The sequence below is a fragment of the Haliaeetus leucocephalus genome, unplaced genomic scaffold (assembly GCF_000737465.1).
Source record: "Haliaeetus leucocephalus isolate CR32 unplaced genomic scaffold, Haliaeetus_leucocephalus-4.0 Scaffold953, whole genome shotgun sequence".
NCBI lineage: Eukaryota > Metazoa > Chordata > Aves > Accipitriformes > Accipitridae > Haliaeetus > Haliaeetus leucocephalus.
Genome location: NW_010973389.1, coordinates 3,709,066 through 3,726,195, shown reverse-complemented (window position 1 = coordinate 3,726,195; position 17,130 = coordinate 3,709,066). Strand labels below are relative to the sequence as shown.

The following is a 17,130-nucleotide window of genomic DNA, read 5'->3' as shown; positions in this document are numbered from 1 at the left end:
CTTCTGGAGGACAGAGAAGCAGAGCAAAACAAAAGCATTGGACCCCATCCCTGCCTGGACCATGGGAGCCTCTGAGTTACAGTCTTCAGGCACAAATAGTGCCATTGCAGGAATGATACCAGCTGGGTTTCTGCTTAAAGCACTTTCCTTAGTACGAGTGAGATAATGCTGAATGACCACGGACAATCCAGCGAAAATCTTTTTTGCCTCCTCTCCCACTTCCCACAGATGTGAAGCTCTCATATCCATGGCAGAGAGAAAGGATGGAGGATGCCAGGTGACACCTACTATCTTGCAAGCGATGAGCCACCCCAGCCTGGCGCGGCTGCCTCTGCTTTGCTCCAGGTTTCGTGGTTCAGCCCAACAGAGTAAGGAGGGACTCCCATGTTTGAATCAGATAAATTGTTCCCCAAATTAGCAATGCAGACATGGTCAGCAGGAGTAGGCCTTGGAAAAAAAGATTGGATCTGAATGATATGTAAAAAAAAAATTGCTACCTGGAGCCTTGTAATAGGTTCCTACGCACAAACACACCCATCACTGATCACATCTTATGTGCTGTCACTCCCCAAACCTCAAATTACTGTAATCAAAGGAAGTCAAAGTAAACGCGGTCCCAGTATAAAACCTTACCGTAGTGCACCATCCCACATTGTTCAGGCTCTGAGGGTACAACAACCATGAAGGCTTTTCTGATTGCCCTGCTGGCGGTAGTCCTGTGTGCCGAGCAAGGTAAGGAGCTTTGGAGGCTGAAAGCACCAGATGGAGAGGATGAAAATACCAGCAGGGAAATTAGAGATAACTCAGGGACAAGACAGTTTGGTAGATTTTATTGCAATTGGTGAAGTCTTGGTAGTGCAGTTTTTCTTTGGCATCAGCTGCGTCAAGCAATATTTAGTGTGGTTGAGTCTTAGCTTCTGGGTGAGTTCTGCTGAGGTACCCATAACCCAAAGAAAACGAGCTCACCGCTCTGGTTTCTCACACTCTCAAGTATCAAGCTTCGACCACTCACATCTGAAGATAGGCATGTGAACTGAAAAATGCTAACAAGAATCAAGCTGGGCTCAAAATTTTGTCTTTGATTTTATTTTTGTTCCTGAATGAAAATTGAAGAGTTGTTGATAAAGGTAATATAGCTGGTATTGACACCGCATCCTCTGCCAGCGTTTCACTTTATTTCCCACAATAACATTACAATTAAGAAACTAGGTTGCTAGCAGATATTTGAAAGCCTAAGAGCTCTTTGCTTATAGGTTTGAAGAGCTTTTTTAAGTAAGTGTCTGGGAGTGAGGATGTTTGTAATGGGATCCACAATGCTCTGTGCTCATCCTCTTTCAAAAGGAAGTGCAGCTCTAACTAGATAATTGTGTAGAAATACCTCGTTGAGAAACATTGGCTCTGTGCATGTATTTGCTATCCCGAGGAGCACTGCAAGGCTTTTTGCACCGTTAAGGCGATTTCTGGCTGCATTCACAAAACTAGAGCTAATGGAGGGTGGAGGCCAGACGCAGGCAAGGCTTTATAACAGCTGTAATGGTTTAAGCTGTTATTGTTTCCTGACTGAGAGGGATTTTCCTTGCAACAGTCAGTGAATACGAGTGCATTTCAGTTGCTTTCACTCACACGCTGGGGTCTCGGCTCCATCTGCAGCAGGAAGTGGCTTGAACAACTTTGTGAGATTTGGCAGAAAAGCAGATCAGAGAGTGCTACGGGGTCTGTAAAATGCAATAACGCTTGCTGGGCAGCGCGTCTGGGATTGCTCTGGCATGGTCTGCAAAGGGACATTAGCCCACAGCTCGAGTTGGGGGACCTCCAGAGGAGAGGTGAGAGGCTTAATTTACCCAAGTGATGGAGAACCGGCGAGTGCTGAATAGTCACTTAAAGAGAAGTTAAAACCAGGATGCAGGAAGGATGATTTTATTTGTTGTTATGGAGAACCCCTGCTCTCACAGCACCTGGCACTAAAAAAGAGCATCTGGGTAGGTTTCAGAGCAAGACCGTCAGTCATGCTGAGGCAACCAGAGCTGGCTCCACAGCCTTACCCAAGGCATCTGAGCTCCCCACATCACAGAGGGGAGCCTTTTCTTCTCCTATCTGGGGTAGTTAGGCCCTAAAATGGCTTTTAATTCTCTTTTTAAACTGCTTCTGGAATTGTCTAACCAAGCCTCATGGGCCAGGTTCAGCTTCAGAGATGAATTTGAAACAACAGCAGCTGGGCTTTGGAGAGTCCCTGGGAGGAGTTTCTTTGTTAAAACCAGGTTCAAATTCAATTGAAGGGGGCTATTCTGTGCAGAAATACGAGCCTTCCTGGGCTGAGAAAGCCGGGAGGAACTGAAACAGGGAAATTTCAGCCTAACGGAGGACCCTCCCTGGTTTGCAACTTGGTCACCTTCACCCAAGAGCTCTTCACCACTGGTGACGATGGAACAGGCTGTCCCGAGAGCAGCTTAACTGCCTCTGTCACCCCTGCTCAGACATGAGGAGCATTTAATGGGACTCTGAACAGGAGGGAAACAGTTTCCACCAGTTGTGAATCGACCTCCAGGGAATGAGTTGACACGTGCTGGTGTTTCTAGTATGGCCAGATGGCCAGCCTGGAATTTTACTCAATTTACTTCAGTTTTGTCAGAAATACATATCCTACCTCATTCAGGCTTTGTAATAGACCTGGCTCAGCCCTGCTAATAATATCACTGAGAACATGTTGTTCCAGGCCCCGGTAGAAATAATCTTTCTATTGTCCAGAGCAACCTCTCCCAGGGAACTCCCTTTAATGGGGCTCTGTGCTCAGTAATTTAGCTCACAGGGGTGTCATAGGCTTTAATTAATTCAGGTCTGTACAGTGTTTTGCAGATGCAATCTGAAAATACTAAAACTAAGCTCTTACCTGAGAACAGTGCCAGTTCATCCTCTGCTTGCCAGAGCTATATCAGACCCCGCTGGGCAGGGCGTGAGCTCTTTTTTTGCAGGTTGGCTGTCAAGCGAGCCAATGCGGACCTTGGGGAGAAAGAAAGGTCACCTCAGAGTGCTGCTCAGGTTGAAAAAAAAATGTGTTTTCAGGTTTAATCACCAAAAATCTGAAGTAAAGAAAGAAAACTTGGTTTGTTCTGTTTGTTTGCTTTTGCAGCTTCATTAATCAAAATGAAATCCTAATTTCACTTGTCATGAAAACTTGTTTGTAACATACTTGTCACCTTGTATTTTCCAAGAGCGGACATGGCTTTTGACACTTTCTTCCCAGGAGGGCATTGCTGGAAACTACTAATATGTGTCATGTGCGCTCTTTTCAGCTTCCTCGCTGTTTTGCTACACATGCGACAATGAACACTCCAACTGGAACTGTCTTAAAACCTATAAGTGTGAAGACCATGAGAAATACTGTCTAACCACATACAGCTCTGCTGGGTTTGGTGAGTACCAGCAACATGTCAAGGCTTTTTTTTTTTTTTTTTCCTCCAGAGACACTAATGAGCAAGAGTTTTTTTAGGGCAGTAGTTGGTCTTGTCGGAAAGAACTGAGGTTTAAGGATCACAACACATAACGTGTGTGAATCCCTCAGTGGTGCTCTGTGATCCACCACCTGGGGTATGTTCCTCACCACTTTGTGGGAGGGCTGGCTGGAGCACACAGATTTTCATGAGCAGACCCTGTTTCTTCATCTGAGAGCTCATACACACACACTTCCTGATGGAAGGCGGAAAGGGGTTGGATGTAAGTAATGTGGTTTTAGAAACCGAAAATGCATTGGCAGTGGTTTTTTGCTGTCCTACATGAAACATGGTGTGGGTTTCTACCAAGGACTTTCTAGTGTCATGCATTTGATACAGATCATGTGGACCCTCACCCAGCACTCATCAAATCCACTGATGGCTGTTATCGCTGCATTGCAAATTAAGCATAGTGCAATATACCTCCTCCTACCGTCCTCTGGTCAGCTCTTGCAGGAGAATCTTAAATCACAGCTCTCCTTTCTTGTCTATTCTCCATCCAGGCAAGGACATAGGACACCGCATCACCAAGAAATGTTCCGTAGACTGTCCTGAGACGAACGTGGACTTCGGTATGGCGGCTTATTCCACCAAATGCTGTAGCACCTCCCTGTGCAACTTCAGTGGTGCCAACAGCATAAAAATCAGCTACGCTGTGATGTTCCTGGGAATTGTGGCCAGTTTGATCTGTGTCATCAGGGCAGGATTGTGATGAGGGGTGGGAGAAGATGTGACAACCCAAGAACCTACAAGGTATTCCCCAGCTGAGAAACCAACACCCTCTGTCAAGTGTCTCCAACAGTGTCTATGCTACCCCGATTTTTTCCAAGACACTGTTTCAGACCCCATCCACAAAATGGCATGGCAGTGTAGCTCCTATCTTTTCCCCTGTATCATTTGTTGTTTTGTACTGATTTTCCCTGGGAAAGCTCTTTTGATAGCATGTGTGTGACAATTGTCAGACAAAATAAAGATTTATGTTATTCTAGAGTGTGTTTGCTATATCCACACTAAGATCAGCCTGAGAAAACAGCTCTGCCAGAAAGGGCTGTAGTCTGAATCTCTACTTCACATTGAATTCCTCCTCTTTTTAGCACCTGAGAATCTTCTGCTGGCTGCCTTTCCCAATTGACTCAGTTGCATCCCGCAGCTCAAGACAGACACTCCACAGAGCCAGATGTTCTGCCTGATCACTCAGTCCTAACGAATGAAGGTGTCAATCTGGAAAGGCCAAAGATGTTTGTGTTGTTCTCATTGCAAGCAACAGCAAGAATTGTCTTGTAACTGCTAATGCACATGACTGGGGGTTTGCCAGGTATTTGTGGTGCCCCTGGCTGTGCTGCAAAGTTCTCATGTGATCTCTGCAGGGTGGATGGTTTCAGCTTTTAAAATAGGTAAAGGGCCCACACCAAGATGCTGAAGATGTCCAAGATGAGGATGGTACTGCTGGAATCTGTCCTGATGGAAAGGGGACCTCCATGCCTGCTTGGAGAAGGTGCTGCTGTCTGAGCGATGGCTCATGACAAAATGGGCAGAAAGAGCCTGGCAAAGGCAACGGGTGTCTGATCCTTCCCTTTCCTCTGTCGCTGCTCCATTTCCACGTTTGAGGATGGAGGAGATGGGGTGGAGATCTCCTTCAGCTCTCGGAGGAGCAGAACTATAGCTAAGATGGGCAAAAATACATGCACTTTTGGAGGTGGAGGGTGCGTAAGTCCCAGCTGAGCAATTTATAAGTGCAGTGCTGCATTTCAGGAGGGCTTGTATAAAAGCAGTACCTAGAAAAAAGCCCTGACATTTGCAGCCCAAATGAATTTGAGGGGAGTGCTGCTCCACCAGGGCTCAAGAAAGGCTGCAAAGTGCACGTGTTTCTGTACAACGGGAAGAAACTGCAGCGCTGGCTGAAGGCTGTGAAGATGGGATTAGGTTTAGTCATCCTATAAAAATGTAATTTCTGAGCAAGGAGGGTGTTCTGGCATTTATTTAAATATGAGATGGGCTAACTGAAGAATGGTAGTGTTGTAGCATTTGGTTTTTTGCCCTTCTTTTTAACCACTTTTCCCATCGCTTTTCCTATATGTTAATCACAATAATTTCTGAAATGATTCTCAAAGCTTTTGGCCAACTTGAAAATCCACAATTAGTGAAAACATCTGAGTTTCACAGTTCCTTTTAAATTTCAGCTTTTGTTTCATGACAACTACGCATTTTCACCAAGATAAAGGAATCGTTTGCCCTTCTCACATGACTATTTCAACCAGGTTTAGAACAAGATGAGCAAAGCACTCTCCCTTCTCCACTCAGCAACTGTGTCAAGGGAAATAAGTCTTTCCACCCCATCCTCCACCCCTGTTACTCTTTTCAAAATCTTCTTGAAGTTTATAGCTTCCAAATACTTGTAAACTGTGATATTACCTTCTCCATTGCCTTGGTCCCCCTGGTGTCCTAATCATCTGTGTCTTTTCTACCCCCATGGGTTCTTTTCAATCTATCTCACCTGGCACTGGTGAAGGATGAAGATAACATTAATATCAGGGGGACATATGGGACCAGTTGGAAGAGTGCAGGACCATCTAATGGAAAATCTCGACTGTCAGAAATCCTGTAATAACTCCTTTAAGAAATACAGCCTTGCCATCTCAAAATCTCGGCAGCTTGCAGGAGACAAGAGATATTTTAGTTTTTGCTTGGATGAGACTACAAGGGAGGGGGGAAAAAAAAAAAAGTGCCTGGCTGAGCTGCTATTTCTGTACCTGCTAATGGATGCTGTTGGCTGAAATAAATCTGAATGTGGGCTGTCTCTGCAGCGCAACGTACAGGCTGTAGAATGACATCGCCTTGTGACTAGAGCCCCCCTTTCTGCTATTACCTCAAATAGTCAGCCATAAAAGTTGATTTACCAATAAAGACTCATGAAATATCTTCTGAACTGGGGAAAATAAAATATTTCACAAAGAACAGAGGGTTGCACTGCCTGGCATGGAGGGTGCCAGCTTCTGTTTTCCTCCTGCCTGGTGTCTTACAAAGGCATTGGTCTTACGAAGCCAAACAACACCCCTCCTTTGAGCTTTCTTGGTTAATTGCCACCTCTGCTCCCACTGAGTTTCATGCTCTACCTATTGAGAAAGCAGAAATTTCCTCACCTTAGTCATGCAGGTCTCCATATGAACAATATTTATATGTCCAATTTAGAGGTGTTGGAAAGACTTACATCACCTCAAGAACTAGGCATGCCTTTTTGGTGAGATAATGACTGTAGGTGGGTCATATTGGAAGCCCAAATATTTAATGGGAGATGGAAATCTGAGCAACTTTGAGACGAAGAAAAAAGGGAAATAAAACAGATGGAGAGCAGCAAGGGGCAGAGTCACTGGCAGAAGCTTGGGGCATGCAGGTTGCTCCTGCAGCTCTGAGTGTCATGTGAAAGGGATCCAGCTGGACCATTTCTGGGACTGTGCCTCCATCCCCACGACTAGATGGCAAAAAGACAACGGTGGGAGGAAAAAGCAACAGCACTCAGAAGAAGGTGGGAAATATTCTCATTTTATACAGGGAGATAGGATGAAACATGATAAAAAAGGAGGAATAAAGAGCACCGTATGGAAATCCAGTGGAGTACTCCGATTTGGCATTTCACATAATTTTTGGCTACAATTTTTTTTTTCCGAAGACTTAATGAGTTGAGATCCTTGATCAGGCAATCCCTCATTCTCCATGCTTTAACTGGTTTGTTTTTTTTCTCCCTGACATTTATTTTTTGTGCTTTGTGAAAAAAAGTCACAGCTTGTTCAATGTGATAGGAGTGGGTGTTATTTCTATTTTTTAATTTAAGTGGTCATTTTCATTGCCCATTGGAATTTATTTTCTAATAAGATAACATTTTCCCTCATACAAAATATCCAATTTTTTAACAGAAACATTTATGATTTTGAACTGCCGTCTTAAAAAGGCCCACAGAAAATTATGTCTGGTCCCCTATGAAATGCAGTGGAAGGATACTGCTCTTCTGATCTAGCTGTATTGACAATCCTGGGAGACATTTCATAGAAGTTTCAATCCCAATTTCAATTTTAAATTCAATCAATTTCCATATGCACTAAAACAGTGCGCGAGGAGACGATCTTTAAGGATGCAGCCTGCTCTGAGACCCAAGCTGGCCTGGAAAGGAAAACGTTCCTCTTCTCATGTGGACACTGGTTTGTTTTTGTGATTTGCTTTTCCTCCACTTATCCAGAATTAGAAACTGTTGCATACTTAACACTAGATGAGCAAGCTGCATTGTGAAACAACTAGAAAAAGAAGAAGTGGGGGGAGAATATATGCTTATTGAGATTTCCAGCAAAGCATACTTCCACATACAAGCGCTGACACGTTACTCTCAATCATCCATCATCTGACACAGCAACGCTATAGTTATTATCCTAGCATCAAAGCAAACACTGCAGAGGTATAAAACCTGCCCTGGGTGAGTCCTGCTTGTTTTGGAGGCTGTGAGACCTATAAAGGATGAAGACTTCTCTTCTTGTCGTGCTCGTCATAGCCCTGTGCACGGAGAGTGGTGAGTCTCCAAGAATTGCTTTGCACTACTGAGACCCCCAGAGCTGGGGCACGCCTTTCATATTGCAGGATGACAAGAGGATTTTGCAGCATGAATGGTAAAGCTGAAGGGTCATTAGGCTCTAGACAGTATCCCAGTCCTCAGGATAAGAAGCCAGAGGATGTGTATCCCCATCAGAAGTTGGAAGGATGCTGAGGAGCTGAAGTGGGGGATGAGGTACCCACCTCATTTGATTCGTGCAGTCCCAGCCAAACCCTTGGAGTGGTTCAGTGCAGGCAGCTGAGAGCCCTTGGTCCAGCTCTGTGAGAGGGGGGTTAGTTGAGGAATATACAGAGCTGACAGGGAGAGAGCAATATGTGCAATAAAGCTGAAAATTTTTGACATGTAACTAACTACAGCCTGATTTTTTAATTTATTTTTTTTTTCACTTACTTGTTTACTGGTTCAATTACAAACCAGCATTACCTAAATTGGGAGAGATGGTCGTGCCACAAGAAGATGCAATTCTGGCTCCCATCTCTTTCTTGCAGCTTGTTGCTTTGAGGTGCAAATTTTGCCGATGTTGATCCCAGGTCTGGGATGGAGATGCAAGGTGCCGTTCTCATTCTGATAACTGGATTTTTTGGGGAAGGTGCACTGGGAAACTGCACTTTAACTTTGCCTGGTTGGGCTCTGCCAAGGACTGCTGCCTGTGCTTCTGGGAGATGCCCTGTTTGCACAGAGGTGGGCTGTGGGTCAGGCAAGGAACAGAGGGTGCAGCCCTGAATATCCCTCTCTGACTATTCCAAGGGAATAGTTGATTCCTTCAGCTCGGGGGGCTTTTGCTTTATTGCAAACTAAATTTTTCTCAGGCTTTGCCGTAGGGTTTTACTTGCAAATTACTGGCTGTTCTGGTACAGGTCTAGCAGAGCACTTAGGCTCACACTTAATTTGAGGCTGTAAATGTTCTTACTGCAGGACTTCACAGGCTTCAGACTTGGCGTGTGCTAAATCATTGTGCTCAACAGGGTTGAGAAAGTTGAGGGTAATAAAAGGATTCTTTCCTGCAGCTTATCAACTGTAATCGCATTTTTTAAAAAGATCACGTAATGAGACAGCAAACTTACCAAAGGAGTCAGTGAAAATTAACACATACGCAACACCGCTTCTCTGTGCAATCTAGCCAGAAGGCTGGTTGCTATTCCAATTAATCCTGAACCTGACTGATTTTAACAGTGTAAATCCTGCATCTGCCGGCATTTGCACTTGCTAATGCTTTACACGTGTACGTTGTTTATCTGGGTGGTTCGAATTATTCACCTGAAAATCTTCCTTCAGGAATGTTCTTTTTCCATTAGAGCAGAAGTCTTGCGGGGTGCAGACAGCAGACCTCCAAAGGCAGCCTGGTTTAACCCCAGCTTTGCATCCCAAGTAGGGCACAGTTCAAAAGAAATACCGCTCCCTTCCCCACTCAGCCTTCGTTGCAACAGATATCTCAACAGATGCAATAAAATAGACGTCTTTTTCCGTAGCATGAGCAAAATTGTCTTTCTTACCTGATTTCAGGGTCTTAACTGAGTTACCAGGTTAGTAGCCCATACGGCTCCAGAGTCCTCTACAGTAGATGGTGAGTGAGAAAGAAACCTCTTGAGCACAGAGGTTGGCAAAACGATCCCTGCAGGGTACTTGCCCCCTCTCCTGGCTAGGAGGGTTCCAGGGCAACTGGGATCTGAAATTGGCAGCTTTGGGAGGTTGGGATGAAACAGGACTTGGGCATGCAACAAGCTCCACTGTTTCCTCCATAGATTCAGGAAGTTTTTCTTGGAATGGGCTTGATTAAAGAAGCTGCATTAATTAAGGAATAAAATTAGCTACATGTCTGGAAATCCCATTTTGGGGACTCGGCTCTAGTCTACACTTATTCTGGGAGGAAAGGGTGGCTCCCAGTGGGGTGGAGCAGAAACGTGCTTGTATGGGGTTTGCACAATAAAGAATGAAGCCACACCACTTTGCGTGCAGGTGGTCTAAAGGAGGGTCCTAGAATTAGAAAGAAAAAAAATAATAATAATTATCCTGCAGTGTCAGGACAATACTGACTGCAAGAGCCACACAGGACAGCTGAGAGGTTCTGGAGTTGGAAATGACCAAGGTAGGAAGCAAATTGCAATAGTCTCGGTATCAAATCAGAGCGAGCCGGGTGCCTGGTCTAAGGCTTTTGAAATAAGGGTGTTGAACATGGGAACAGAGGGAGATGGGATCTGAGCCACCGCGAGCCCACTCGCCTGGTGTCTGTGTCCTCTGCTAGCTGCTCTTCAGTGAGAGACAACAGAGGGAGAGCAGGAACTGTGAGGACTATGGACCACAAGAAGAAAGTGAAGGTCAGTGCTGGGTGGCCATGGAAAGGGAAAAGGGGCTGCTAGCTGGTGTGGGGAGAGAATACAGTTTCCACAGAGACAGGGAAGGATGAATAGTGCCCTAAAAGGCATTTTTGTGGCTTCCTATGAAATACAGTGATCGTGGTCACCTGGGGTCACGGTCTGAGCTGAGACCAGGTCTGGGCTAGTACGATGTTAAGGAGCACAGACCCTGTTTGGGCCAGAGGAGCTTGTCTAAGGTTAAACAAGGGCAGCAATGAGGTTGGGGCATTGCTGGCAAAGGCAGTAACAATGGCAAAGAAGCTTGGGCAAGGGAGAAGAGCAAGGGAGACGAAGAGCAAGGAAGGCAAAGGTAAAGGACAGCGCTGGTACAAGAATAAGAGGGGTATTAACTGGCCATGGATAGGGATACCCTGGAAATGAGAAGAATGAGTCTAATCCCTGGTGGGTGACATTACTGCTGGAGTGTTTGCTCCAGATAAACAGATGAGTAGGAAGTTCCCCTTATCATGCAGAGAAACCTTCCCCAAGGATCTCTTTGCTATGAATGACTGCTTTAGCTTACTTGAGTGCAAGCTGTTTCCATTCATTCATACTAGTGCAGCGCTTTGCAGATGCACAGTGTTACAGATGTACACATTTTGTAGTGTTAGGCAGTCATCACCCACAGACGGCTGTAAAAAGGAATCTGCTGCAGCCAAGGGGGTGGTTTGCTGAGTCCTGTCTTCTACAGGTCCAAGATCGCCTCCCCACACAGGAGAGCCCTGAAAATGAACCAGCCAAATGCTAGGATCCATCTTCCCAGCAAACGCTGAGAAGCAGATCTAGGTCACTTGTCCCTCATTTGAGATACGTTGTGGGGGCATGCAGTAAAATATTCATGCCTAGTATGGCCAGAGGGGGTTACTCTTAGGTCTGTGTCTCCCTTTTTTGTATTCAAAAAAGGTTTTTAAAGTAATTCACTGTCGGTCTGTGTGCTCTGAGAAAAGATGTGTAGGCCAGGACTCTTCAGATGACTTGAAAAGGATGCGAAAGAGTGTGGACAGGAATCCACTGTTCTGTTTCTATACAGGAAATAGTGGCCACCAACCAAGGCTTGGAGAAGCCAGGTTGGAAGGAATCCACAAGAGCTTCATGCTGCAAGCGGTGGTAGACTGGGGTGCTCTTCCCAAAAGCACACTGGGGATGCCAGATGTTGAAATGGGAGACCCAAGTAAGTATCCAGAAGGAAGATCCTTTGAGGGTTACTAAATGAGCAAACCACATCAGTGTCAGGAATCTGAGCTTAGAGTAATTTGCATCCAGGAGAGTCGCTGGGGCCAAGTTTCACGGACCCAGGAGGTTGTCTGCCTGTGGCCACTGGGCTTGACAGATCCTCCACCTGGACCAGCACCACCAGTTTTGTGCTCCTATGGGTATTTCTAGAGGGGATTGATGGGTGTTGTGTGCTTCTTTTGCAGCTTTCTCCTTGACATGTTTCACATGTAAAGATGCAACTTCCAATTTACATTGTCTCAGTACAACCACATGCTCTGACCATGAGAAGTACTGTCTCACAACCTATTCTACCACAGGACTCGGTAAGTGTGAAGCTTTTCTAAGGCTCTGATGACAAAATGGGGTTCAGGTTAGGCTGACTGCAAAGCCTCCTCCCACCATGAGTTGTGATGGAACAAATAATTATGATTGTAGCACACAGAGAGCAACTTGCAGCAGGTGGGAACTCAGCATAGCCTGTCTCTGTTGCAATATATCGTAACAATACTGCACTGCTTATTAAACACACTCAGGAAAGGGAGTGTCATGGTTTAATCCCAGCCGGCAACTAAGCCCCACACAGCCATTCGCTCACTCCCTCCCTGGTGGGATGGGGGAGAGAATCAGAAGAGTAAAAGTGACAAAACTCGTGGGTTTAGATAAAGACGGTTTAACAAGTAAAGCAAAAGCTGCACGTTCAAGCAAAATAAGGAATTCATTCACTACTTCCCATCGGCAGGCAGGTGTTCAGCCATCTCCAGGAAAGCAGGGCTCCATCATGCACAATGGTTACTTGGGAAGACAAACGCCATCACTCCGAATATCCCCTGCTTCCTTCTTCTTCCCCCAGCTTCATATGCTGAGCACGACGTCATATGGTCTGGAATATCCCTTAGGTCAGTTGGCGTCAGCTGTCCCAGCTGTGTCCCCTCCCAACTTCTTATGCAACCCCAGCCTACCCACTGGTGGGGTGGGATGAGAAGCAGAAAAGCCCTTGACTCTGTGTAAGCACTGCTCAGCAGTAACTAAAACATCCCTGTGTTATCAACACTGTTTTCAGCACAAATCCAAAATGTAGCCCCATACTAGCTACTATGAAGAAAATTAACCCTATCCCAGCCAAAACCAGCACATTCTCCACCCCTTATTCCATACCATTTATGTCACGCTCAGGTCCCGTGCTATTCAATGCATCCTCATTACCCACCACTCCCCTTCCCATCCTTTGATGTAATACACAGATATCATTACCGTAGTCTATGAACCACCCTTGTAAAATGTCCAAAAAATGTCCAGAAATGTCCACAAAATGTCCATTGCGTTAATTTAGTCCATGACTTTGCCCTCCATCTCTTATGGTGGTCACTCAGGACAGCAGAGCTGGTGTGTTGTGTGGAGTTATTGGGCACCAAAGCCGGCTCAGGTTGGGTCACTGCTGCATTTGCACTGCTTCTTGTAGGGCTTGTCCTCTATTGGTTCAGGTGGTTCCTGCTATAGTAATTCCTAAAATACGCAACACAAATCATGGGTTACAACAGTTTAAAGGTATTTCCACTACAATCTCCACCCCTGGTCCCTTTGGACCAGACCATGGGTTTTAACATTGCAATGAACTCCTCTCCTTTCCCCTGCTCCGGCTTGGGCTTATCTATAGACTGCAGTCCCTTAGGGGAGTACCTGCTCCACCTTTCTATGAGCCACAGTCTCTCCAGGGGTATACGTGCTGCAGCATAGACTTATCCACAGCCACAGTTGCTTTCAGGTGTACCTGTTCCAGAGTGGACTTATCCACAGATACTTCAAGGTATACCTTCTCCAGCATGGATTTATCCTTGGGCCACAATCCTTTCAGAGGTATACCTGCTGTGGCACAGACGTAACCACAGCCACAGACACTTTGAGATGTACCTGGTCTGGCACGGGCTTATCCACGGCCACAGACACTTCAGGGTGTCCTGCTCCTGCGTGGACTCCTCCACAGGTCACAGTCCCTTCGACTTGAGTTCACAGTGGTGTTCCAGCCTGACTGGTACAGCAGTACAGAAACAGCAGCGATGCCCTGGCCATCTGCCAGCCCAGGCACATTGCCATTGCTGTTATCAAAATGTTCCCAGGCACAGCAGAGTAAGATGATAAGCAGTATAGCAAGCAGTGAAAGCAAAAAGCAGCCACTAACGAGCTCTACACTCTAATATACAGTAAGGCAAGTAAGCCCCACGGCAAGCACAGGAGCCTGCCAATTAAAAGCTAAACAGCAATAACAGCTATAAATTCGATCTAGCACATTCCAAGCAAACCCATCATTATCTCAAACCCTTTGAGCCCCATGTTGGGCATCAAAAAGGACTGTCATGGTTTAACCCCAGTCAGCAGCTCAGCCCCACACAGCCACTTGCTCACTCCCCACCGGTGGGATGGGGGAAAGAATCAGAAGGGTAAAAGTGAGAAAATTTGTCGGTTGAGATAAAGACATTTTCAGCACAAATTCAAAACATAGCCCCATAGTAGCTACTGTGAAGAATATTAATTCTATGCCAGCCAAAACTAGCACAGAGAGATACTGGAAGAGAGAGGATTTCTCTGCACAAACCCCGTGTCTCATCTCCAAGCTCAAATATATGCTCATGAGGTGGTGGGATTGGAAAGGGCCAGGTCCTGTGGAAGGAGCAATCCCAAGGCATGGTGAGGATGATGTCTTGCAATCTTGCACCGTACAAATGCATTAGATCTCCGAATTCTTGCCCTAGGTTGCACTCAGCTGGCCCTAAAAACAGCAGAGTTGTAAGGCCTGGAGATCATCTCCATAGGTCGCACATACACAAATAATGATGCAGTGCAATGAAACCCAAGGGAAAACCAACAGCATTAAGTACAGAACAATGTATTCCCCACGGGATAGTGCACAGCCAGTCTGTCATTGAAGACTGTAAAAAATATACAAGACAAAAAACTTGACTTTTCTCCCTGTTTTCTCTCTTTCCCACTTCAGGCAATGACCGTAACCAGCGTATTAACAAGAAATGTTCTGCATTTTGCCCAACAATAGACCTGAATATTGGCATAGCCGGGGTTGCTACCAGCTGCTGCGAGACTTCCCTGTGCAACATCAGCGGTGCCAGCAGTGTGAAAACCAGCTACACTATGATAGCTCTGGGTGTCTTGGCCAGTCTCGCCTGCATCCTCCGCCTGGGTTTTTAAAGGGGCTGGGAAGGGGGAAAGGAGCTGCCTGGCCTTGCACTGCAAGGGATCAAACCCTCATCTGTACAGTGCGAATGCTGCCCTGTTTCTCCTACCTGGAAGGTCACATCCCATCAGCAAATATTTTTGCTCTTTCTGTGCTCTGATGGCAATACGCAAGAGCACAGCCCTACCTCAGAATGGTGTTTGGGAGAGAAAGGCGTGATGTGGAGCCCTGCACATGCAGAAGGGCACCATATAGTCACCATCTCTCCTACTATTGGCCTTTATAACTCCATGCATTTTTCTCCCTTCATTTTGTCCCTGCCATTCTCTTGTGCCATTTTTCCCTTTATACCATTTTCTGCCCTGTATCATTTTGCTCTGAGGAAGCCTTTAATATTATAGTTGTTAAACAGAAGCTGGGCACAATAAAGTGTTATTTTATTCTATTGTGTGACTGTGTGGTATGGTACATCGGGCGTAGCAGCTGGATGCATCCACGTTAGCAGCAATAAAAGCGGAGGCGTTAGTCTGCAAGTCGAATTGAAATAATGCTGAAATATATTGCAATTCCTTTGCATTCACTTCAGCAGGCCTCTCCCCAGATTTTTTCTTTTTTTTTCTGCATTGGCAGAAGTGTCATTTTGTGACTCCATTTCTAAGTAAACTGTATTCTATTTAACTTGCTTTCAGTTTCTCTTCTGGGTCAGCCAGCTGAAAGGAAATGGCTGTTGAGCTCTCCAGCAGGAGAACAGAGGGGACAAGGTGGGACCCAGCAAGAAGGGATCTTGAGCATTAAGTTTTCTTTAAACTGATTTAAGATCTTCCAGTGGAAATTGCTTTATAAGCATTACGGATTATTTTGAAAGGGGAGAAAAGTATCTTGCTTGGTGCTTAAAGGAAAATCATCGGAAAAGACAGACCGTTTCTACCGTGTGTCTGCTGAGTCTGGAAATTTCAGCTTCATCTATAACAAAATATTAACTTTGAAAATAAATCTTTTATGTTTGCTGGTCAAGTTTCCTATCGGGGTTAAAGTTGAAGGAACTCATTCCTCTGCACTGACCTTCCTTATGGATAATCTTAGCTAGCAATGAGAGATTTGCTCACTCAAACCCTTCTGAAGTGAATCACAGGAGGCTGAAATGCTTTCTCCTGAGCTGAAGAAGCTCTCTACGAGGATTACCCCAACAAGATCTCCCAGGATAATTAGTTGGGTGCAGCTCACCCAGCTGGTTTTCTCTCTGTGGACTCATTGCACAGGGAGAGCAGCTACACACTTTGCTCAGTCTGCTGGGTGTTTTACTGATAGCAGAGGAACAACAACACTCAGAAACAGCTGGATATTTATAAGAGGTTTGCAAAGGAAACGTGGTCTCATGGCTCCAGCTCATCCCAACCAGCTCCCATCCCTTCTTGTCCACCCTCCCTCCTATTCACATCCGACCCCCAACTGTCCACTCCCTGGCTGTTTTCTCTCTCAGCCTTCCCTGTTGGATTCTTCATCCAGTCTTAGTCTGGGCTTTACCTCCAACTTCTATTTTCTTGCTAGAGCCTCAGCTCATTTTTTTCTCCTTGGTGCAAATGCAAGATTGGCCAAGGATACTCCAACTTTAGCCATGAGACTCTCCGTTTTCCTCATGGTTTCTATTGCACTGCCATCCCCCAGCTGAGCTGGCTCCAGTCTTTTGTCCAATCTACTCTCTTCACCTTTCTTCCCCTCCTGCCAGATTTAGAGATATTCAAGCGGCACACACATTTGAAAGCCTCAAATGAGCCGAGAACTGTTCTGTGGCCTTGGATGGCCATACTCTGCCCCACACCCAGATCATAAGGTGGTAACAACCAAACTATTTGAAGTAGTCTTCAGCCTTTGCTATCCACAGGTTTAGGATTTCTTAGGGACAACGCTGGTTGGCACAGGCAAAGGCCAAGCTGGGGCTAGTACTGCCCCAGGTCTTGTCCTGCTGTGCTTATGAATACAGACCTGCTCTTGGCATCCAGGTTTAAAATAAGGTCATGTCTTGTGCTACCTGAACTTGGTAGGTGCCTCTGTTTTGGGCTGGGAGGGAACCTGACATGTGAAGGAAGGTATAAAAATGTGTGGGCAAAGGGAGCAAAGGCACGTGGTTGAGTCTGCTTCTGCCGTGGAGGCTTTCATGGTCTGGTTATGGCTGTTGCATGGAGAAGTTATGATCAGGATTAGGAAGCCAGGAGTCCCATTCCTAAGGGAGCAGCTCCATCCACGGGCCCCAGCCTGCCTCCCTCTTGTCTGGTTTCTCCCATTGATTTTGCA

General features: G+C 45.8%; 2 protein-coding genes across 2 annotated transcripts; both read left to right on the top strand.

Moving 5' to 3' along the window:
• Positions 1-657: 657 nt before the first annotated feature.
• On the top strand, positions 658-4,394 carry LOC104842115 (lymphocyte antigen 6E-like). Its single transcript, XM_010584222.1, has 3 exons — positions 658-732; positions 3,291-3,410; positions 3,992-4,394. The coding sequence occupies exons 1-3, from the start codon at positions 681-683 to the stop codon at positions 4,198-4,200; spliced, it is 381 nt and encodes a 126-aa protein (XP_010582524.1). The 5' UTR covers positions 658-680; the 3' UTR covers positions 4,201-4,394.
• A 3,462-nt stretch (positions 4,395-7,856) lies between these two features.
• On the top strand, positions 7,857-14,870 carry LOC104842114 (lymphocyte antigen 6E-like). The gene is made up of 3 exons (XM_010584221.1): positions 7,857-8,043; positions 11,858-11,977; positions 14,644-14,870. The coding sequence occupies exons 1-3, from the start codon at positions 7,992-7,994 to the stop codon at positions 14,850-14,852; spliced, it is 381 nt and encodes a 126-aa protein (XP_010582523.1). The 5' UTR covers positions 7,857-7,991; the 3' UTR covers positions 14,853-14,870.
• Positions 14,871-17,130: the final 2,260 nt, after the last annotated feature.